We start from the raw sequence: 22,911 nt of genomic DNA on the forward strand, positions 1-22,911 counted from the left end.
CCACTGAAAGGGCACAGTGGTGCCTGTTACATTAAAAAATATATATTTCCCACTATCCTCTGCAACGTCCCATATGCCATGAATAAAACGACACTTATAAAATGCGATAGATAAAAGAAAGACTTGCATTTCTATAGCGCCTTTCACTACCTCAGGACGTCCCAAAGCGCTTTACAGCCAATGAAGTACTTTTTGAAGTGTAGTCACTGTTGTAATGTGGGAAACGCGGCAGCCAATTTGCGCAGAGCAAGCTCCCACAAACAGCAACGTGATCATGACCAGATCATCTGTTTTTACTGATGTCAGATGAGGGATAAAGTTTGGCCAGGACACCCCTGTTGGAGAACTGCCCTGCTCTTCTTCGAAATAGCACCGCGGGATCTTTTACGTCCACCTGAGAGAGCGGACGGGGCCTCGGTTTAACGTCCCATCCGAAAGATGGCCCCTCCGACAGTGCAGCACTCCCTCAGCGCTGCTCTGGGAGTGAGGGAAAGTCTTTGGCATTGATAAGCATGTGGAAAACATGAAAGATCGCACTGCTGTGAAGGGTGGTCCTCCATGAGTGGAGGTAAAGCCTCATTGTTAGACTGGAAACGCCCTCCCCTGTGTCCAGCTGTGTATGTGGGAATGCTCGACATTGATACTGAATGCTAAAAATGGAAATCTACTCCATTCTATGACAATTGAATCCTCAACGTGACAGCACATGTGCTATCAATTGATAGGCACTTCTGATTCTTTCTCTCTCTCTCTCTACGTACAGGACTCAGGCCCCATTGAGAGCCGCACTTTTGCCATAAGCTCCTTCGTTCAGTTTTGCATCCTCTTCCGAAGAACCTTTATTTCCATATTGAGGGACACGGTAAGGCCGGCTGGAATGTTACTCTGTTTTAGAATTACAAACTAATTCCAGCAGTAGGGTGGGGAGGGGGGTTACAATTCACTCCATCTCCCTCTTGGCCAGGGAGGTCACCCGCTGCCGAAATATCCCGTGAGCCCCCTGCAAGAAAGTGTACACGTACCGACCCCAAGTGAGGCCGTGATCAGTAAAGCAAAAAGGCAAGAGATGGAAAGACAATAGATGGGCTACACTTGAGTGTAGCGCCCCCTGGTTGGGACGGGGGAAATCACCCAGAGTTCACACTCCCGAGTACTCACCACGGAGCCCTTGGTTCCAAAGTCCACACCTGTGGATGTTGGCGGAGGGCAGACTTAGGGCTGGATTTTCATTGAGGAGTCGGGTAGGAGGCGGGACTACAACTTTTGGGGTTGTAGACCCGCCTCCATCGAGTTCTAGCCAACCCACGCGATTTTGACTTGATTGACCTTGTTGAGCCCGCCCAGCAGGCTCAGCAGGCCAATTAAGGGCCACCCGGCAACAGGTGATGTCACAGATTGACATTTCATCTGTCAAGACCTTTTGACAGATGAAATATCAGCGTTTGACAACTGTTTGAAGCTGTCAAACACTGACAATCTGTATTCTAAGTTAATTCCTTCCTCTCAGGATGATTTAGAGATCTCCCCAGAACAGAAAGCTGAATGCTGCAATTTTTGACAGCTGGCGGCCATTCTGCTTTCTGTGCCGGTGAGATGAGGGACTCCCGAGCCCCGAGGGAAGGAAGGAAGGCTGTAAAGGTAAGTAAAGGTTAGTAGAACTTCTTTAAACACTTTACACACACCAAACACACTTACCTTTGCACTCATGCACCCATCACTCACCTGAACACCGGACAGCTCAACCCCTCCAAGCCTTTCATCCCAACGGTCCGCCTCCTCTAACTTGGCGTGGTTTGGAGCCGTCGGGAATCCCACATTTCAACCTTAAAAATAGGGATTAGGCTAAAAACTGCCTGTTAACTACCTGTTCCTACCTGTACCTGATCCTGCTCCTATTTCGTGTGTCTAATTCTGTTAGATTCAGGAGATGGTTCTGTGATAGTAGATTGGCGGTTAGGATCAGATCAGCCATGATCTTATTGAATGGCGGAGCAGGCTCGAGGGGCCGATTGGCCTACTCCTGCTCCTATCTTCTATGTTTCTATGTTTCTAACATCTTCCAGCTCTGACGAAGGGTCATTGACCTGAAACGTTAACTCAGTTGCTCTTTCCACAGATGCTGTCTGACCCTGCTGGGTGTTTTCAGCATTTTCTGTTATTAATCCACCCTTCACTGTCTGGGCTCCCACAGGAAGAATGACCACTTGAGTAAGATGCCAGAGGGCTGTTGCGGGATCAAATCCCTGCAAGAGTGGAGAAAATTGGAAAATGGAGCATATTATTTAGGGTGTGTGTTTGTCAAGTAGGGTGTGGGCCAACCATCATCTACTTGACTGAGGCATTGTACATTTCTGTTGGAATTCTCACAGTGGACCGCACCATCTTGTCTTCTGCAGGTTCTGACCCATCTACGGTTCATGTCCCACATCTGCATTGGAGTCCTGATAGGTCTACTCTACCTGAACATTGGGGACGAGGCAGAGAAAGTATTTAACAACACAGGATTTCTCTTCTTCTCCATGCTCTTCCTCATGTTTGCTGCTCTGATGCCAACAGTACTGACCTGTAAGAAAGAATCCCCATCGTAACCTGTTGGATGTGTCTTTGAGCTTTGTCTTGCGTTTCTCCTGTATGGAGCTGTTTCAATAGTAGGGAAGAAAGACTTACATTTATATAGCGCCTTTCATGACCTCAGGACATCCCAAAATGCTTTATAACCAATTAAATACTTTTAAAGTATAGCAACTATTGTAATGTAGGAGTCACAGCAACCAATTTGTGCTCAGCAAGGTCCCACAAACAGCAATGTGTTAATGAGCAGATAATCTGGTTTATTTTTTAAGTGATGTTGATTGAGGGATAAATATTGGCCCCAGGACACTGGGGATAACTCCCCTGTTCTTCTTCGAAATAGTGCCATGAGATTGTTTACGTCCACCTGAGAGGGCAGACGGGGCCTCGGTTTAACGTCTCATCCGAAAGACGGCACCTCCGACAGTGCAGCACTCCCTCAGCACTGCCCTGTCTGGATTTTGTGCACAAGTCCCTGGAGTGGGGCTTGAATCCATGACCATGTTGTGAGATGTGAGTTTACTGAGAATGCAAATTAGCGGGTCTTTAATTACAGTGAAAAACATTCTTGCATTATTTCATTTTTAACAGTTATGCAAAATTGACCAGCTCCATTCCCCAGTATCCACAGACCCCTCACTGCTCATCCATTCAGACCACTCCCTCCCTATCAGTGTTTTCATTAAATTGTTCTGCAGCATATAGTACTGTAAATAGAAACTGGTCTTTATTAGTTATTTAAAACCTGCGCAGAGGGACATCTCGGCCACTAATTTTCTCTCTCGCTTCAGTTCCACTTGAGATGTCTGTTTTTCTGAGGGAGCACCTCAACTACTGGTACAGCCTCAAGGCCTACTACTTGGCCAAGACTATGGCGGATGTCCCCTTTCAAGTATGTACCGCTTAAATATCTACTAACTTTTGCGGTTGAATAAGTATTAAATTGAAACTGTGTATCAATAGTGAAGTACACAGGAACAGGAGGAGGCCATCCAGCCCCTCCAGCCTGTTCCTCCATTCAATGAGATCCTGGCTGATGTGTCCCTTAACTCCATCTACCTGCCTTGGCTCCATATCCTTTTATACCCTTATCTAGCAAAAATCTATCTCAGATTTAAAATTATTAATGGAGCTCGCATCTACTGCTTTTAGTGGGAGAGAGTTCCACACTTCTACCACCCTTTGCTTGAAGTGTTTCATGACTTCTCTCCTAAATGGCCGGGCTCTGATTTTAAGGTTATGTCCAGGAATACTGGGATTAATTACCAATGAAGCAGGGAAGACTAAGGGGAGATTTAATAGAGATTTTTTTAAAATTAAGCAGGGTTTTGATAGAGTGGCTGGGGAAATATTGGGGGAAAAATTCAGTTGTTTGCGCCTCCCGTTAGCGCCTTAAGAGGGCGCCAATTGGGGCGCAAAGCAACTCGCGCCCGGGTGCGGCGATGTTTGCACAGCTCGCAAAATTAGCTAGACATTTTGCGGCGGCGCTAAACACTACCGCCACGGTCTCCTGCGCCGGCAGATCGTGACGTCAGTCGAGTGCGCAACGCCCCGGTAGCGCCCCGGACCGGATATTGAGTGGCGCCCCCTGCCTTAGCACCTGCCGCTAGCAAGGACAGGTTGAGGGGAGCGTTTTGCTGTCAGAAAGGGACTGGGGGAGCGCTATTTAAAGGCGACCGCTTCCTGCCTTTTTTTGTCGGTGACATTTTTGCACCACGCATTCTGAGAGAGAGAGAGAGACTTCTGGAGAGATTCAACGCTGTGTGAAGGAGTTTTGAGTACTGAGCAACACTTTGCAGGTTTATTTTCATTTGCCCTTCCTTGCTTCGCCAGCGCTCTGAGGTAGCGCCTCGCTCCTTGGTCTTTGCGCCTTAAGACAGGTGTGAAGCGCCTGATTTAGCGCTCCAATCACCTCCAGGGGCGATAAAAGCCAAGTTTGCTGTCGGAGGCGATAATTAGCGCCAGGCGCTAAACTTTGCGCACGGTCGATAATGGCGCCCCAAACGGGGCGATACTGAATTTTTCACCCATTATTTCCTGTGGTTTGGGGGATTCAGGGATCAATTGTAAAATCGTCACTGAGAGAGTGAGGAGAGAGCGCAGAAGAAATTTATTTAGACAGAGGGTTGTTAGGAGCATGGAATGCTTGAGGCAGAGACCATTGCTTCCTTTAAAGGAAAATTGGATAAATATTTGAAGCAGGGGGAGATACAGGGCTATGGGGAGAGAGCAGGGGCAGTTGGATTAGTTTTACATTGCTCTAGCAAAGAATCGGCGCAGATGTGATGGGCTGAATGGCCACCCTCCTTGCTGCAGTCTTCCTGTGTTTCTAACTAAAGCCACGATCCCACCCCTGCCTTGTCATCTGCCTAGTATTGGACTTGACAAGTGATCCACGGGCTGTTCTCTTGACGGATGGGACAGTCCTGTCCTGGGGACCACCACAGCCTACTGAAAGGTCTACTCTTGAAGTACGAACACTTTATTTTTTTTTGCAACAGTAACAAAGCTGAATGATTTTTGAAGTTCAAAACAGGAAGTGACGTGTGAGAACTTCCTTGGCAGAATTCCGAAGGAAATACTGGCCGATCCCAACGTTAAACTGCTGTGCTTCCTCCTGCAGGTGATCTGTCCAATTGTGTACTGCAGCATTGTGTACTGGATGACGGCACAGCCACCTGAAGCTTTGCGGTTCCTCTTGTTTGCCTCCCTTGCCACAGCGACGGCATTAGTGGCTCAGTCACTTGGACTCCTGATTGGCGCTGCATCCACATCTTTACAGGTAATGCTCTGCCTCAGTACAGAAACTACACCAAATCACTCAAAGATTGTCAATCGTTGAATGATACAGAACAGAGAGGAGGCCATTCGGCCCATCGTGCCTGTGCCAGCTCTTTGAAAGAGCTCACCAATTAGTCCCTTTCCCCCTGCTCTTTCCCCAGAGCCCTGCAAATTTTCCCCCTTCAAGCATTTATCCAATTCCCTTTTGAAAGTTACTATTGAATCTGCTCCCACCGCCCTTTCAGGCAGCGCAATCCGGACCATAACTAACTCACTGCGTAAAAAAATTCTCCTCCTCTTCCCTCTGGTTCTTTTGCCAATTACTTTAAATCTGTGACCTCTGGTTACCGACCCTCCTGCCACTGGAAACAGTTTCTCCTTATTTACGCTATCAAAACCCTTCATGATTCAATGTTGTGCGGTTTTTGCTACAAATTACCAAGAAAACTTCTAGGCACTTGGTCTGAGTATTAAACAAGGCTTTAATCAACTGTTTTTCAACATGGAGATCTAGTTGTGTCCTTCACTAGTTCCTGTTAAAGAATGTCCTGAGCAAGCTGGGCCCATGCCCGAGTATTTATACTCTCCCTGGACAGCGCCACCAGCAGGCCGCCCAGTATTATTTCATAAGTCATTTCCACATGAATGACAAGATTCATGTCACTGCCTATCGCTCGGTGTCTCCCCCTACAGGACAGCTGAGCCCAGGCACGGAATCTGGGCGTAAACCCAACCCTACCAATCTCTGGGCAGCTTGTTGGAGCTCTTAACACACATCATGCCACTGTGCCAACCAACTGAACACAAGTTCTGAATCTGAACTTAAAACCTTAGGGGGAGTAATTGGGTGTCGGCCCTCTTGGGGCGCTAACGTCGCCGGGGCGCTAATTTTAGCACCCCGAAAAAGTTAGCACCCCACCGCCATAAATTCAGTTGTAGCGCCCCAAACAGGAGGTGGGGCATTACTGGAAAGCACTCCACCTCCTTCTTGGGGCACTACTACTGAAGTTCGCGGCGCTTCGTGCAACAGCACCGCGCGCGTCGGCACATCGCGCCGCGTCATTGCTGGCCTCCCTCCCTTGATTAAAGGGGAGGGGCCTAGCGCTGCACGCACCGGGGCCCTGCTGGACCGCCGGGGAGCGGGGTGCCGAGAAAACAGCCCAGCACTCAAGAGGAGTTAACGAGCTGCACGATCGCGGCCGGCACCCAAAAGGGGAAAGGGGGCAGGTGCTGGCAGTCGGCCAAAATAAAAATGGCCGCCCAACACCTGCCCTTTAAGTAGCGCCACCGCCGCGGTGGCAAAAATGCCCCCTGATCCTGTCGGACATATCGTCCGGCGATAGGTCAGGGGGCGCAAGGGAAGTTTGCGGCTGGGGCGCAAGCGGGTGCTGCGCACGCCGATGACGTCAGCGCCGTGGGGCGCTACCAGCTTCCGCCGCCGCTAACCGCCCGCTGAATTTCGCGGGAGGCGTTAGCGGCGCCTGGGTGCTAGGGGATTTGCGCCCCGTTAGCGCCCCCCTGGGGACGCTAACAAGAGGCGCAAGCCAACCCATTTTTTCCCCTTTGAGACATGCGACAATGTGTATTACATGTGTTAATTATATATAAATAGTCGTCAGTTTACCAATGGTACCTGCATTGTGTGCTTTTAATTTGAATATTTTGTTTCACCTCCTCACCCACCTCCAGGTTGCCACCTTTGTGGGTCCAGTCACTGCCATCCCGGTGCTCCTATTCTCTGGATTCTTTGTCAGCTTTGACACTATCCCCACCTACCTACAATGGAGCTCCTATGTCTCTTACGTCAGGTACATGTTTTTCTCCCTTTTATCAAAGTCCTGTATTAATAGCTCCTCTCCACTTCCCTCTCTTGTACCTCCTGAGTTCCAAATCCTACCCGCTCAACTTCCAACCTGCATTCTTGCAATCGTGAAATTGAGATTCATCTCCTGCTCTAACTCGCTCTTCCCTGGGACTTCAAAACTGTGAAACACCGCTCTTTCCTCATTCTCCTCTTTCTCCTTCAATCTTCAAGCTTTTCAAACCCAGGATTGGGGTCATCGAACTACTATTTCCTGATTCATCTTGCCTACTCTCTTGCTCTTTGCAACCTATTCTCAGTCGTGGCTCGTTGGTAGCACTCTCGCCTCTGAGTCAGAAGGTTGTGGATTCAAATTTTAAAATTCTCAACCTTGTTTTCAAATCCCTCCATGGCCTCCTCGCCCCTCCCTATCTCTGTAACCTCCTCCAGCCCCACAACCCTCCGAGATCTCTGCGCTTATCCATCTTGCGCATCCTCGATTTTAACCGCTCCACCATTGGCGGCCGTGCCTTCAGCTGCCTTGGCCCCTGAGCTCTGAAATTCTCTCCCTAAGCCCCTCCACCTCCCTACCTCTCTCCCCTCCTTTAAGACGCTTCTTAAAACCTACCTCTTTGGCCAAGTTTTTGGTCATCTGTCCTTCTGTGGCTCGGTGTCAAATTTTGATTGATAACGCTCTTGTGAAGCGCCTTGGGACGTCTTGCTACGTTAAAGGCGCTGTGTGAATGAAAGTTGTTGTTTTGTTGTTGTGATCGGGAATGGGAACCCTGCCCGATTTCTTCCCCCCCCACACCCCCAACTCCAGAACCCAAAGATGCTGAGATTACCTGTATTGGTCCCAACTGCTACCCTAGCTGAGTTCCCTAGAATGACATCGAGTCTGCAGCACAGAAACAGGCCCTTCGGCCCAACCGCTCTATGGCAGTGTGTACGCGCCACACCAGCTTCCTCCCACCCCCTCGTTATCTAACCCTATCAGCTTACCCGTTCTCCCTCATGTGCTTATCCAGCTTCCCTTGAGTTGTCATTGACACAACGAGAGTGCATAAGATGAAACACTGTGAAAGTGTCAACTTAGGCCATAGAGCGCGGCTTATCTGAGGGTGGGGTGAGGAGCTCTCGCAGGATAATATAGGGGTTAAGGCATTCTATTCGGGTAATTTTGGGGGAGGTCTATGGTTGTGGGTTCAAGACCCACTCCAGGGACTTGAGCACATAAAGCGAGGCTGACACTCCAGTGCAGTGCTGAGGGAGTGCTGCACTGTCGGAGGTGCCGTCTTTCGGATGAGACGTTAAACCGAGGCCCCGTCTGCCCTCTCTCAGGTGGACATAAAAGATCCCACGGCCACTATTTCGAAGAGGAGCAGGGGAGTTATCCCGGGTGTCCTGGAGCCAATATTTATCCCTCAACCAACATAACAAAAACAGATTATCTGGTCATTTATCACATTTAGTTGAGGCCAATTCATTAAATATATTCAAGAAGGAGTTAGATATATTTCCTAAGGCTAAAGGGAACAAGGGATATGGGGAGAAAGCAGGAACAGGGTACTGAATTTGGATGATCAACCATGATCTCATTGAATGGCGGAGCAGGCTCGAGGGGCTGAATGGCCTACTCCTGCTCCTATCTTCTATGTTTCTATGCTGTTTGTGGGAGCTTGCTGTGCGCAAATTGGCTGCCGCGTTTCCCACATTACAACAGTGACTACACTCCAAAAAGTACCTCATTGGCTGTAAAGCGCTTTGAGACGTCTGGTGGTCGTGAAAGGCACTATATAAATGCAAGTCTTTCTTTCTATAAAATGAGCAAAATGCAAGTGTAATTCATTTTGTGTAACAATACCGTGTGCTCGTTCCTTTTCTCGGTGAAACAGATACGGCTTCGAGGGCGTCATCTTGTCAATATATGGACTGGACAGAAAAAATCTGACATGCAATACTGAGTTTTGTCCTTTTAAGGAACCAAAGAAAATCCTGCAAGAGTTGGATGTGCAGGACGCAAAGCTTTATATGGATTTCATCGTCCTTGGTATTTTTTTCATTATTTTGCGCCTCCTGGCCTACCTCGTGCTGCGCTACAAAGTCAAGTCCGAGAGATAGAGAGATAACCGCATCGCAGGTGAATATTCTGCAGCATTCAGTCACATTGTCTGTGAACAGGATTCCTTCTACTGAGTTTTTGCAAGGGATGTAGCCTGTGCTGGGCCCAGCAGTTAACAAGGCCTCAAAGCCTGAACAGTAATTTTAAAAAAATACTTCAAACGTAGCGATGGCTTGTGATGGGCCTTTTGGTTTTTTTATGATTTTATTTCAGCCACTCCAGTTATTTTATTGAATTTTTATTAGTTCTCGCCCATCTGGAAGATGGTTTATCGGAGAAAACAACCTTTGGGTGCCGTACAATGAAGTAACTCTGCTCTGGACTTCTGCACAGTGACAATACCAGAGTGTTCCACCTACTCCGTACGTGTGTTTTGAAGAAGCCCTGTTTTGTGAATTGTTAGTTAGATGCTACTCTAAAGTATATGCGGTTTTTGTTTTCTTTTAAAAAAGGAAAAAAAATATAAATTTTGATTTTCGAACAGGATTGTTAATAAGCACATTTTTTGTAAGACAATGTACGCTTTACTCTCTCAACTGGAGCATGCTCGCTTATAGCACGTCTTGTCAAATTATAATAACTAAGTTTAAAAAAAGAAGCAAGGCATTACAGACTAGGCTTTAAATGTTACAATAACAGGCATTGTGGAAAGTCTATATTCGTTTTTGACATTTCAAAAGTATATTTGAAAAAAGTCTTGAATGTGTTAAACATTTAAAACAAGTGTAGCGTGAACAATTTTTACAGAATTTTGTATTAGTATTATTTTTTTTATTATTCTTTGGTATTGGGAAATTTCCTTCTTTAGTTATTAAATAGGTCTGAATTATACGAGCCTTTCTCCTCCCCCACACCACAGTCTGTATGACCTTAACTTCCAGCCATATTTGTTTTTGGAAAATTCTGGTCTAGTGACAGAACCGCCCCCACCCCCCCCCGCCGCCCATTTTGTGTTGCTGTATCGCACTGTTCACTGATGTTTTTATTCACCCTGGCGCTTCTCATCTTAAAATGCACCAGTTCTTTCAAAACTTCAATATTTCAATATTTGGTTAAAAATCTGTTCTTTCCGATTTTTATCACTTTGATCAGTGTTGCATACTCTCGCCCACATTGTGACGTTGCGGTGAGCTGTGCTCCTCACTGTCGCAGCCTACGTCCCTCATGAGTGCACTGTAAAGACTTGCGAGATGTCCTTTGTATACAATGAGTGGGGGGTGACCTGAGAACTCGTGAGTGGATTCCTGTGGGTTTTTGAACCAGACAAATGCAGAATTCTAAAAATGTATCCTGCAAACCAAAATTCTGTTTTTAAAGTGCAGGTCTCTTTTTTTTTCCTGCACGCCTCTGTATTTTATGTTGCGGAGGTGTTCGTGATTCTGTTATTGAGGGTTTTCATTGAAATTTAATCATCGCCAAAAAGATTCTTCAATGCGAGCCCTGTTGACACACCCTTATTGTGTTCATCCTCTGGGTTTGGTCTTGTCAAATGATGACAACCCTAGTCACAGACAACAGAGCCCTGGTGAGTCATTGTCAGTGCCTTGAATAGGATACAAAGCACATACAGGTCTTCATAGTGTATTTATGTTTATCCCATATACTGATAATTTATTGAGTATAGAATTGGGTATGTAGGCTATTTGGAAGATGGGTGTAACGGTGTCTGTCATCCTTCTGCAGGCCCAGTGTGATGGGAGTAATAATCAGGATCTCGTTGTGACAATGTGGGTTCAGAACGTTTATACTTTGAACAAGTTCCTGTAATTATAATCATAGAGTCATAGAGTTTTACAGCACAGAAAGAGGCCCTTCGGCCCATCGTGTCTGCGCCGTCCATCAATCCCTGTCCAGTCTAATCCCATTTTCCAGCATTTGGTCCATAGCCTTGTATGCAATGGCATTTCAAGTGCTCATCCAAATGCTTCTTGAATGTTGTGAGGGTTCCTGCCTCTACCACCCTTTCAGGCAGTGAGTTCCAGATTCCAACCACTCTTTGGGTGAAAAAGTTCCTCCTCAAATCCCCTCTAAACCTCCTGCCCCTTACCCTGAATCTATGCCCCCTTGTTATTGACCCCCCTACTAATGTGACATCTCCATGAAGCATGGAAACTCATGGCAATGTCCTCACCTTGTATTATACAAAATAAGTTCATCAGAACTATCGTTGTGAAGCTTTTTGTGTCACGGTACTGCAGTATTTTTCAGTCAAAGCGTTAATGATCCTTTGACCTCGTCGGTGTAACAGACTGTGGTGTGGGAGAGTGTTTGCTTGTACAGTTTTATCATTTGAGTTTCAATACACTTGAGTTTAACTTCTTGGAAGAGCAGTAGCCCTATTACAGGCTCGTACAGCTCATATTGGACCTTCCACAGTCGCCACTTTGGTCACCTACATTTATTAACTTTGTCTCCTTCTCTGCAAATATTTTTATTGCCAGATTCATTGCTCCAATTTTTTTTTCTCCTTCCTTTTGTATCTTTAGTCTCACGCTTGAGCCCAACTCCTTGGCTGGGAAATCCCCAACTCTGTTCAGCAGAGTCTCAAATGTGAATTTAGGCCAGAGGGTTTTGTATATATATAAGATGTCCTCTCTCCCTTAGTAAAATATGAGGCAGTTTTCACGATGGTCCTTTCAGTCCTCCCCAATAACCATTTAACTACCCAGCGTTCACTGTTGTGTGCCCTAAGGCAGAAAAACGTCATGAGACTTCAGGAACAAAACAAATGCCACTCGAGCCCCCAGCCCCGTTTATTCCACAGGCCACGTACAACCTACACTCTCATGGACTCTACACAACCCAAGTTATCTCTTAAGGAAAGATTCTGTAATTATTCTTCCTACCAGACCCTTCCTCATCAAAAAAGGTAAATCAAGCAAACCTCTTATATCTATGTTGTACAACTTTTGACTTAGAATCAGAGAAAGTTACGGCACAGAAGGAGGCCATTCGGCCCATCGTGCCTGTGTCGGTGAAAGAGCTATCCAGCCTAATCCCACTTTCCAGCTCTTGGTCCGTAGCCCTGTAGGTTACGGCACTTCAAGTGTACATCCAAGTACTTTTTAAATGTGATGAGGGTTTCTGCCTCTACCACCCTTTCAGGCAGTGAGTTCCAAACTCCCACCACCCTCTGGATGAAAATTTCTCTTCAACTCCCCTCTAATCCTTGTACAATTGGCAGCAAGACAACTCCTCTAGTTAACATTTGCTAATTTAGTTAAACAATACTAAAAAAAGGGTTCATTGCATCCTGCTAAAATATAACTGGTGGCATTGTACAATGTCTCAATTTGGCTCCGAGGAGTAATGGATTACATAAAAAGGCTATAATGAACTTCCTTGGCACGACTCTCCAATGGTCCCAATATCTAAGGGAATCATATTCCAAACAGCATTCAATCGTCTTGATCTGTACTTGCAACCCTCAGACCCAAGCCCTTTGGTTCCCCCTATTGTTGCATGCCTCTGTCCTTCAGCCGCTCTTCCATACGTGTGACCCGTCTTACATGCTTCAGGAGGACGAGACTTTTATTTATTTCCTTCTCCTTTGAGATTAACATTCATCTACCGTCCAATTCGAGTAGGCAGAAAATTCAATAGACGAGGGAAAGTGAGTGAATTTAATGCCACTGCAGAAATCATGCTCACCAAAGCTTTAAGCCACAGTTTCATGAGGGAGGGCAAGGATAAAGTTAGGGGCCTTGGCAGGAGAAAAAAAAAAGGGTCAATGTTTGATCCACCCAGCCCGCCATTCATTCTTACAACTTTTCAACTCGGCCATTTGGACCTGTGCTTCAAGCTCTTACTTCATAATTTTTTAATATATTTGCAGAATGTTAAGTTTAGAGAAATTTGAATGCGACTTAAAACATCAAGTGTTCTTCAGGAACCAAGAGGATTTAAAATATAACCAGTGCGAGCCTGGCAAGAGGGGAGCTGCCTCTTTGTATTTGCAGGATCAATGCAATTGTGAGATTTAACTGCCATATATGTGTATATAGAGCTAAACAGTCTGCAAGGATGTCAAAGAATTCAGCACGTTCACCAGACCCATTTGTATCATACAGTTATTTGAAAGCTAATGCTTTCTGGTGTCAGACTATCCTAGCAACATTTGAATTAATTCTTTGCAATCATTAAAGATGGAGTCTCATCATCAGGACAACCTTTTTCTAAGACCCGCTAAGTTAACAGAAATTAAAACCCGCAAAGGCAGGAAATCAGAAATTGAAGCCGAATGCAGTCGAACTTTCATTCGAAGTTGCTCAATCTGCGTTATCGGTTAATTCCAATTGAAATGATGCAACAATAACAAAAAATGAACTCCTGTGCTGTTTTATTTAAAATGCTCAATTCAAACTCCTGGGCAATTCTTTATTAAGCAAAAAAAACAACTTGGAATTAACAGGAGTAGATTGTATGCGCAAGGCAGGTCAGTCAGAGCAAGATTGGTTTACAATTCTGGTGGGACCCATCGGAGCAACTGATGGAGGGTCCAACTCAAAGCGTTAACCTATTTTCCTGGCTTGGCTGTCAATCAACCGGCTTTATATAAATAATTGGGATCCATTGGGCTGGATTTTCATTGGGCCGTGGAGTCAGGATTAGAGGTGTGTGGGGATTTAAAATCCCGAAATCGGGAGTCCCGACCCCAACCCACCTCCATGCCAGTTTCAAAGGAGGCGGGTACCTGCCCCGCACTGGGACCCGCCTCCCTGAGGCGGGAAGGGGATTAGTGCCAATTAACTGCCTGTTAACAGGTAGTTAACAGGCCGTTTTTAGCCTAACCCCTATTTTCATTGTTGAAGTGTGGGATTCCCGACGGCTCCAAACCACGCCAAGTTAGCGAGGCGGGCCGTCGGGATGAAGGGCTTGGAGGGGTCGAGATGTCCAGTGTTCAGGTGAGTGATGGGTGCATGAGTGCAGAGGTAAGTGTGTTTGGTCTGTGTAAAGTGCTTAAAGAAGTTCTACTAACCTTTACTTATCTTTACAGCCTTCATTCAGGTCTCGGGAGCCCCTCATCTCAACGGCACAGAAAGCAGAATGGCCGCCAGCTGTCAAAATCTGCAGCCTCTGCTTTCTGTTCTGGGAAGATCTCTAAATCATCCTGAGAGGAAGGAATTAAACTGGAGTACAGATTGTCAGTGTTTGACAGCTTCAAACAGCTGTGAAACGCTGATATTTCATCTGTCAAAAGGTCTTGATAGATGAAATTTCAATCTGTGATGTCACCTGTTGCCGGGTGGCCCTTAATTGGTCTGCTGAGCCTGCTGGGCGGGCTCAACAAGGTCAATCAAGTCAAAATCACGTGGGTTGGCTAGAACTCGATGGAGGCGGGTCTACAACCCCAAAAGTTGTAGTCCCGCCTCCTAATCGCCTCCTCAATGAAAATCCAGCCCATTGTTTTTTTCCCTGTTGAAAACAACTGGATGAACATCTTGCTGTTTCAGCAGTTAGTACTGTCGACACTCTGGGTGAGTAGAGGAGTTACTGAAGCTGATGCTATGAGGGAATTGATTGGACTCCCTCATCTCCCATGGCTTCAACTCTGGGCAATTTTAACCCTCCTCGCTCAGCAGAAACCTGGCGGGTGGGCGGTTAAAAATCGCCCTGGCTCTTACCTGTCCAAAAGCCGCCATGATCGCAACATCTGTCATTTTAACCTGCTCTCCTGAGCAGGCGGCAAGGACAGACGCCCGGAGCCAACAGGGTCCTTCTTTACATCTGCATGTTGAGGTCCAATGGCATCATTGAGACCCGACTGTAATTTTAACTTGGGCTTGAGCGGGGAATCCACCTGGAGTTAAAATCGGGGCCCGAGGTTTCAGTCTTGCGGCTCCTGTCAGGACGTTTGCCTGAGTGGATGTTGGGTGACGACAGAGTTGGGCTTGATGCGATGCCTTCCATAGTCTAATAGCCTGCCAGCACGCACTGTCCAGACACACCAATGCAGAATGACCACTTGGGCAAAGGTACTACAGGGTTCTCCCAGTATCTGTGAAACTGTATCACAACAACAGAAAAGGGGGAGAAAGTTGGTGAAAAGGGTCTTCAGAATTAATCATAATTAGTAAATTCATTTAAAAATGGATCCTGGTGGTGAGTGATTTCTCTTTACAAATAATAAAGTAATAACTTTTTTTTTTTGCTCTTGACCACTCCTGTTCTACAACTGACTCTTGAGGTATAGGAAAATGGAGAGATTTAGCAGCAAAATCCCAGCAAAACAACATGCTTAGGTGACAAGGGAAGAACGTTGTCAAGATCAGAAAAGTCTGTGTACCGCCATCACTGCCCGACCGTGTGGAGTCGAGGATGGGCAGATGGTCACATTGCCAGAACTTTGACCGGAACCCACCCCCTGTGGAGTCACGCAATCACCCCACAGAAACAGGGCTGCCAATATCAAGGAAATGTTAGGAGTGAGATTCAGGATCACAACGAGTGAGACAGATCATAAACCTGTTGAAAACAGGCGTGGGTGTTTTGTTTTGGGAGACTGTACTCTGAGTGTGGAGCCGTGCTCAGTGACGGTGCAGATCGCAGGATCAGTCGCGCTCGACCCTCCAATCCATACCCCCTTTAGAGCGTGACTCTGAGCCAGAAGTTGGAATCCCCAAAAATCTACCCCACGGGGCTATGGTTTTTTGACCTTCATCAAAATAGGTGACATTTTCAAGACAAAAAAGGGGGTCTATCCTGATGAGGGGAACGTGATGAGTCTGTGGAACTCCTTGAGTGAAGCTGTAGCTGCAGGATATTGAGACTCATTTAAGAAGTAGCCACACACTGTGACTGTAATACGATAGGGTTAGTATACTGGAAGGATCAGATCAAATGGGTGAAAGGTCCTTCTACATCCGAACATGTCTTATTCAGTTGCTGTTTGTATTTAATCAGTCACTGCGATGAGACATTATTAGTGTTACATGCTCTGCTCTGGGTGGTTTGCACATTAATGTTAAAGAAAGGGTTTAATTTTGCACCTTTGACGGATGGACGTTTGAATCAGCAGCATCTTTATGATATCCCAACTTATTCCATGACATTTTGTTCACATTCGTGTGCTAGCTCAGGCCTGGGAAGGTGCTAAGAGGAAATACTGAAGGGGTTTATATGCTTTAAAGATTGGGGTTTTTTTTTGCATCTCTTGTTGGCCTAGTGCAATAGCCTAGACCTGGTACAGTACAGGTTGGAAGGTCCCAGGTTAGGTCTCTGAGTGAGCTGACATCAGCTAGGGCAGCAAATAGGGTATTGGACCTGATCTCAGCAACGCTGACAGCAAATAAAACAGCCAGTGTTCCTGCCCTTGATTGGTGCCCAGTGACTGATGCTAGAAAATGCCCGTGTATGTGAGTGCGTATGTGAACATTGGGTAGGAACGGGTTAGGGCTTGGATGTGACGCTGTCCACGGTTGAATAGCCCGCTGAAACTCACTGTTTAGGCTTAACGTGTGAAGAATGGCTACTTAGGCCAGCTAGAGGAGGGCTACTAGGACCCTTAGAATTGTACATCAGAAGAGTCAGTGCCAACAGGGGAGAGGCAGGGCAAAAAAAAAAATCACTGAAGGGAAGTGCATACACTTTTCGAAAGCTTTTAGTGAATGAACCAAACTTACTTTCTTTCCATGGCTTGTTCTGTTTACATTGCACGTGCTAAAGACTTGACTGTCAGGCTGATTTTTAAAACAGAACTAAAGTCAACACACGGGTCACATATTAATAATGTTTATGCAAATCAAAGATGTGATGTTCAAAATTGCTGATGAATATTTATACAAGTGACTTTTGTTCTACTGTAAGTTACTTTCTGTAAAAAGTTTCTGTTGACATATATTACTAATAAAATGACTATTTATATCCTGGACTTTGTTCTATATTGTACTACTTTTTCTGATCTGTTTTAAACATATGTGGTTATCTGAAACAGTGCTGAGGACTGGAATATTTTATTCTCTCACCCAATAAATAGAAGTAAATCCCATAATGTGTGATGCTAAATAATGGCCATTAAATATGATGACACATATTGGCCCGGAATTTGCGGTCAGTGGCGAATCGACGGCGCTCACCTCTGACCTCGAAGAAAGCGGCCCGCAAAGATCTAGCGATCCCTTTGGCGTGACTTTCACCTCTCCCAACGTCGGGTTGATTCTGGTGCCAAGTCTAGGGGATCTCCAGCATCCAGCAACAGTGATGTCATCAAGCTGGCTGAGCAGCCAATCACGTTGAAGAACTCTCGCAGACAGCAAACCAGGAAGTAAAATGCACTGATTCTCCTTCACACTTTAATCATTATACAAAGAGCAAAATAAAGATTGGGACATACACATGGGATTAGGGTAGAAGCTGAAATACCATAAACAAACTTTTAAAAAATTATATTAAAAACCATGGAATTTTTATGATGATGGAAAAATTTGACATACCACAAATCTAAAATTAGTTTTTCAGGGTTGTTCAGCAGTCAATATGCTATTAAAACCCCAGTTACACCTATTCCAACAAGGCTTAACTTTTTCGGAGGTTTTGAACAGCGATATTTCAGCGTAATGGGAAGTTCTCGTCAGTTCAGTGTGATCTGAATTGATTGCCGGCTCTGGGGGAGTTCCACAGCGCAACCTGTGGAGAAGCAGGAAATGACTGACAGCAACTTCTGGATCTCCGCGTTTATCTGCGCAAGCGCGGACTCCAGAAGTTGCTGTCAGTTTCAGAGGAGTTATGAGGGCAAATGCTGACAGTTTCGCCGTCATTACCACTGCAAAATCCGGGCCATAGTCACCTGTCCCATATTGGATTAGAAGGTGGAGTGAGATGCCCAGAAATTTCTGAGGTTTTAATTGGATACAAGGGGGGAAGACTTCACCTGGTGACTATGTGTACCAACATGTATTTGTGAAGATTTCCTCAGTACAGTATTGCTTGCCAAATTACATTCTTTAAAAGGTGCTGACTTATGCTGGCATATCAGGTGCCAAGACCCCTCCACTATCTAATGCAAGTGGCCAATTTTTACGCTTCAATCTGGTCTGTGAGTGCAGCAGGCTATTCTTTCACCTGCACCCAAGCCCAACCCTGTTCCTCACTGCACCTCCACCCACATGCACTATCTAGCAAGGGGGTGGGGGGAATGGGGTAAGTATGCCAACCCTCCAGGATTGCCCTGGAGTCTCCAGGAAATGAAGATTAATCTCCGGGACACTTCCGTGAGCAATTCAGGAGAAAAATCATAGGGGTGTTTTAAAAAATTTAAATTTACATTATCAAATTCCTATATTTATAATGGGAAAGAATTGCACGCAGAAGAAAGATTTTTAATGTATTTTGCAGATGATTTCATAGGGAACCAGCCAAGGCCTGACCAGAGTCTGTAAAACGTCCCAAGGTGCTTCACAGGAATGTCACAAGACAAACATTTGACACCGAGCCACATACGGATAAATTAGGGCAGATGACCAAAAGCTTGGTCAAAGAGGTAGGTTTTATGGAGTGCCTTAATGGAGGAAAGAGAGGTTTAGGGAGGGAATTCCAGAGCTTATGGCCTTGGAAGCTGAAGGCATGGCTGCCAATGGTTGAGCAATTAAAATCAGGGATGCTCAAGGGGCCAGAATTAGAGAAGCGCAGATATCTCGGGAGGGTTGTGGGGCTGAAGGAGATTACAGAGATAGGCAGGGGCGAGGCCATGGAGGGATTTGAAAACAAGGATGAGAATTTTAAAATTGAGGCATTGCTTAACCGGGAGCCAATGTAGGTCAGTGAGCACAGGGGAGATGGGCTCATTTTCTTTGAACACTTTCATTTATAAGTTATAAAAATATTGGCGATGGGGAGGGAGGCTGTTTGATTGGTTGGGGCTGTTGACGGCGAGAGATCGCGTGTTGAAACCGCCATGACTACATCCAACCAAAGTTGGCAAGCCGAGGTGGAGGCGGTGGGCAAATGGGTCATGCTCAGGTGGTGAAACCCTCGCTGCTTTTACCCTTCTCTAAGCCAGGGGTGCTGAGGTCAACTGTAGCGCAGCCACCGAGGGCAGCCCGTTCCGCGTAGACTGGCGATGGAACCTGGAGCAGAAACTCCGTTCGCAGGCCTGCCGCGGGCGGAGGGCTGCGATCTGGAAAAATCTGCGACTAGACCGGAGGGCTCCCGGGAGGCGCAGAGTTCCGATCCTGGGCCTCTCCAAACTGCCGGTGCGCAGGGCCCAGGTATCCCAGAGGCGCCGGCGGTTCACAGCGTCCCTGCGATCACGTGGGCCATGGGGAGCCAATCAGAGAAGGGAATCTCCCTTCATACATTTGACAGAAAGACCTGTGAATGGAGAATGGAGATCACCCCCAAAACATAGTAAAACTTTAAATACATTTCTTTTTTAAATACATTTTTTAAATGACTTTACATAAATTTTAAACAAAATTTTAAAAATATAATTAAAGTTTTTAACGGGGCTAAAAATAAACTTACCTTTCTTTAAAGTATTTTTAAATGATAAATCAGTGGAAATTTTTAAAAAACTTTTTTCAACACTTATCCTGGTAAAAGCAGGCCTTACGCCTGCTTTTCCAGGCACAAGAATTGTACGGGTTTTCTGCGGGCGGAGGGTCTCCAAAAAGCAGAACTCTCCGCCACAGTGCATGCCAGACACAGTGCATGCCTGAAACCGACATTTCCGATGTCCCTACGGGTGAGTGCACAGCGCGTACCCACCCGTCGGGATCGGAATTTCTGGGCCATTAATCCCTAAATCTGGAATTTCTGAAACTCGCCTGAAACGCACTGACCAGGAGTGAAAGGACAATGGCCCGGAACCCGCGGTCCTGATGGTGGCGAACTGGCAGCGACCGCCATCATTCCGCCTCAGAAACCGATCGTAACTTCAGGATTTAGCGCAGCCGAACGTGGAAATCCTGAAACTGCGGTCTGTCATTCACTGGTCCTCCACGGGCTGCGCTCTGGACACCTGCGCCCACCCTACCCCACCCACAGGCAGCAATCAGTGAAATCACTGGAAACTTCCCTTTTTCCGACCAAATATCGCCGGTAGAAACCCCATAAAAAGCTAGACCCAGGCAAATGAGGCGTCACTGATCTGAGTAATAACTACTGCTCAACAACCGTTGTGGCCCTGAAAAACTGATTTTACATTGGTCCTCTTTTTATAGAAAACCAAATGACCTGCAAATTAACTAGAACTTAAAATAAAACTTATCAAATCAAATTAAAATTACATTGGCCGGGGTGACGATGTACTCCAGTCCCCGCGGCGCCCACCGGTCGCGGAAGGCCTCGAGCGTGCCGGCGGACACCGCGTGCTGCATCTCCAGGGCCACCCGGGCGCGAACATAGCCGTGGAAAAGAGGCAGGCAATCGGGCCGGACGACCCCCTCGACCGCCCGCTGCCTGGTCCAATTAATGGCCACTTTGGCCAGGCCCAGGAGCAGTCCTACGAGGAGGTCCTCCGACCCGCCCGCTCCCCTCCGCACAGGGTGACCGAAGATCAGGAGCGTGGGACTGAAGTGCAACCAAAAATCGAAGAGCAGCCCCTTTAAGTAATGAAACAGGGGCTGCAACCTCTCGCACTGAATATAAACATGGGACACGGACTCCTCGAGGCCGCAGAAAAGGCAGGTGGCCAGGGAGCCCGTGAACCTACTTAACATTCTATTGCACGGGACTGCTCCGTGCAACACCCTCCAGGCCAAGTCCCCAATAGAAAAGCGGGGGGACTCCCGCGTAGAGAGCCCCCCATTGGGGACCTCTGCCTCCGCCAGACGGCAAGCTGGCGTGTCCGGTCAGCAGGCGAAGATGACAAAGTGGAGGGTGTGCAGGAGCAGCCCGTACAGGAAACCCCTCCGCGCAGAGCTAAAGGGCACGGAGGGCATTTCCCCGAGGCGGCTCAAGTTGTGAGGCGCCGGTTCCTGATGATTTTACATTGGTGGGGTGACAAATTTCTCCATTAAGTTAAAAATGATTAGATTTTTTAAATTAAACGTCACAGTTTGGGTAAATAAATGCAGCAAATGTAATATTGCGGGGGCGAGAAGTGACTGCAAAGCAAAAACAAACAGGACACTGCCCACTTGCTGGGGGGCAAAAACAACTTTTAAAACCTGCCAGTGTCACCTGTTTGTTGAGGTCAGAGGTAATTTGTGGAAAACGTCATTGCAATGTACTTGTCCTCAGTTTCGTTCCGCAGTGCCAGACCTCGAGAATATGCACAGGCGCGGTTTCTCCTCCAGTGCTGTGAGCGGCAGTCACAAGGTAGCACAAAGTTTGCTATTTCTTAAAGCTTATTTTAAACGGCATTCATTTCTCCCTGCGCTGGGCGTTCAAGGGTTTGGTCACAAGCCCAGCTTTCTCAGCAGGAATTAGTTTTACAATTTACTGTAATCAGAGATTTACGAGAGACTTTGGAAGAGTTGGACTTGTGTTTAAAGCTTATTGCAATGGCCTCTGTGCAGCAATCGCGCATTATGTCGTTTTGCTTTCAAATTGCTTTCTTGCAAATATATTAATATAATTTTGCGCCGCGATGTTTTGTATTTTACTGCCAGGCTTCGTAGTTCCCTGTTAAATGTGAAAACGTTGTTAAAATTTCGTAACTTGCACTGGATAGATGCCAGTAAACAAAATACATTGCATAATTTCCACTAAATTTAAACCTACCAGAGGTAGGTTGTTCCATTTATTAATGCATTTTGTCACATTGCTCCTAAGTTTGATTTTTTTGATACTGTTTACTGGCACTTCCTCACTCTGCTATTCTCTTTATTGCAATTCCCCTTCCTCCTCCTCTGCACTGTCAACTCTGCAGCCATTTGAGGAATGTAGCTCCAGTGCAGGCGTGCTGCAGTGCCTTCAAGGATTCCCGGGAATCTCGCCCGCGCAGTACGCCCAACACCATCACAACCACCACTTGCATTTATATAGCGCCTTTAACGCACCAAAACGTCCCAAAGTGCTTCACTGGAGTGTTATCGGACACCGAGCCCCATAAGGAGATATTGGGGCAGGTGACCAAAAGCTTGGTCAAAGAAGTAGGTTTTAAGGAGTGTCTTAAAGGAGGAAAGAGAAGTAGAGGCTTAGGGAGGGAATTCCAGAGCTTAGGGCCCAGGCCACAGAAGGCACGGCCACCGATGGTTGAGCGATTATAATCAGGAATGCTCAAGAGAGCAGAATTAGAGGAGCGCAGATATCTCGAAGGGGGGGGAGGAGAGGGGAGAGGAGGAGAGGGGGGAGGAGAGGGGGGAGGAGAGGGGGGGGGAGAGGAGGAGGAGAGGGGGGGGAGAGGAGGAGGAGAGGGGGGGGAGAGGAGGAGGAGAGGGGGGGGAGAGGAGGAGGGGAGAGGGGGGGGGGGAGAGGAGGAGGGGAGAGGGGGGGGGGGAAGAGGAGGAGAGGGGGGGGGGAAGAGGAGGAGAGGGGGGGGGAAGAGGAGGAGAGGGGGGGAGGAGAGGGGGGGAGAGGAGGAGAGGGGGGGGAGGAGAGGGGGGGGGGGGAGGAGAGGGGGGGAGAGGAGGAGAGAGGGGGGGAGAGGAGGGGAGAGGAGGAGAGAGGGGGGGGGAGAGAGAGGAGGGGAGAGGAGGAGAGAGGGGGGGGGAGAGAGGGGGGGGGAGAGGAGGAGGAGAGAGGGGGAGGAGAG

The 22,911-nt window shown here is 47.0% G+C and overlaps 2 protein-coding genes across 8 annotated transcripts in view; both read left to right on the forward strand.

Annotated features, from left to right (window-relative positions):
- abcg4a (ATP-binding cassette, sub-family G (WHITE), member 4a) overlaps positions 1-17,145 on the forward strand; it is a 153,786-nt gene extending 136,641 nt beyond the window's left edge. For all 5 annotated transcript variants that reach the window (XM_085967813.1, XM_085967816.1, XM_085967814.1 and 2 more), the window contains 6 exons: positions 764-862; positions 2,397-2,565; positions 3,363-3,463; positions 5,195-5,353; positions 7,042-7,160; positions 9,049-17,145. In XM_085967813.1, the coding sequence (XP_085823939.1) occupies positions 764-862; positions 2,397-2,565; positions 3,363-3,463; positions 5,195-5,353; positions 7,042-7,160; positions 9,049-9,274 (873 nt within the window). In that variant the 3' untranslated portion in view covers positions 9,275-17,145. The remainder of the gene's footprint in view (positions 1-763; positions 863-2,396; positions 2,566-3,362; positions 3,464-5,194; positions 5,354-7,041; positions 7,161-9,048) is intronic.
- Positions 17,146-21,418: 4,273 nt separating this feature from the next.
- Positions 21,419-22,911, forward strand: part of LOC147100284 (RING finger protein 214-like) — a 58,896-nt gene continuing 57,403 nt past the window's right edge. For all 3 annotated transcript variants that reach the window (XM_085967818.1, XM_085967820.1, XM_085967819.1), the window contains exon 1: positions 21,419-21,533. The gene's annotated coding sequence lies outside the window, so the exon portion shown is untranslated. The remainder of the gene's footprint in view (positions 21,534-22,911) is intronic.

This window comes from Somniosus microcephalus, chromosome 26 (genome assembly GCF_052327205.1).
Source record: "Somniosus microcephalus isolate GS21.2 chromosome 26, FLI_Smic_1.0, whole genome shotgun sequence".
Lineage (NCBI taxonomy): Eukaryota > Metazoa > Chordata > Chondrichthyes > Squaliformes > Somniosidae > Somniosus > Somniosus microcephalus.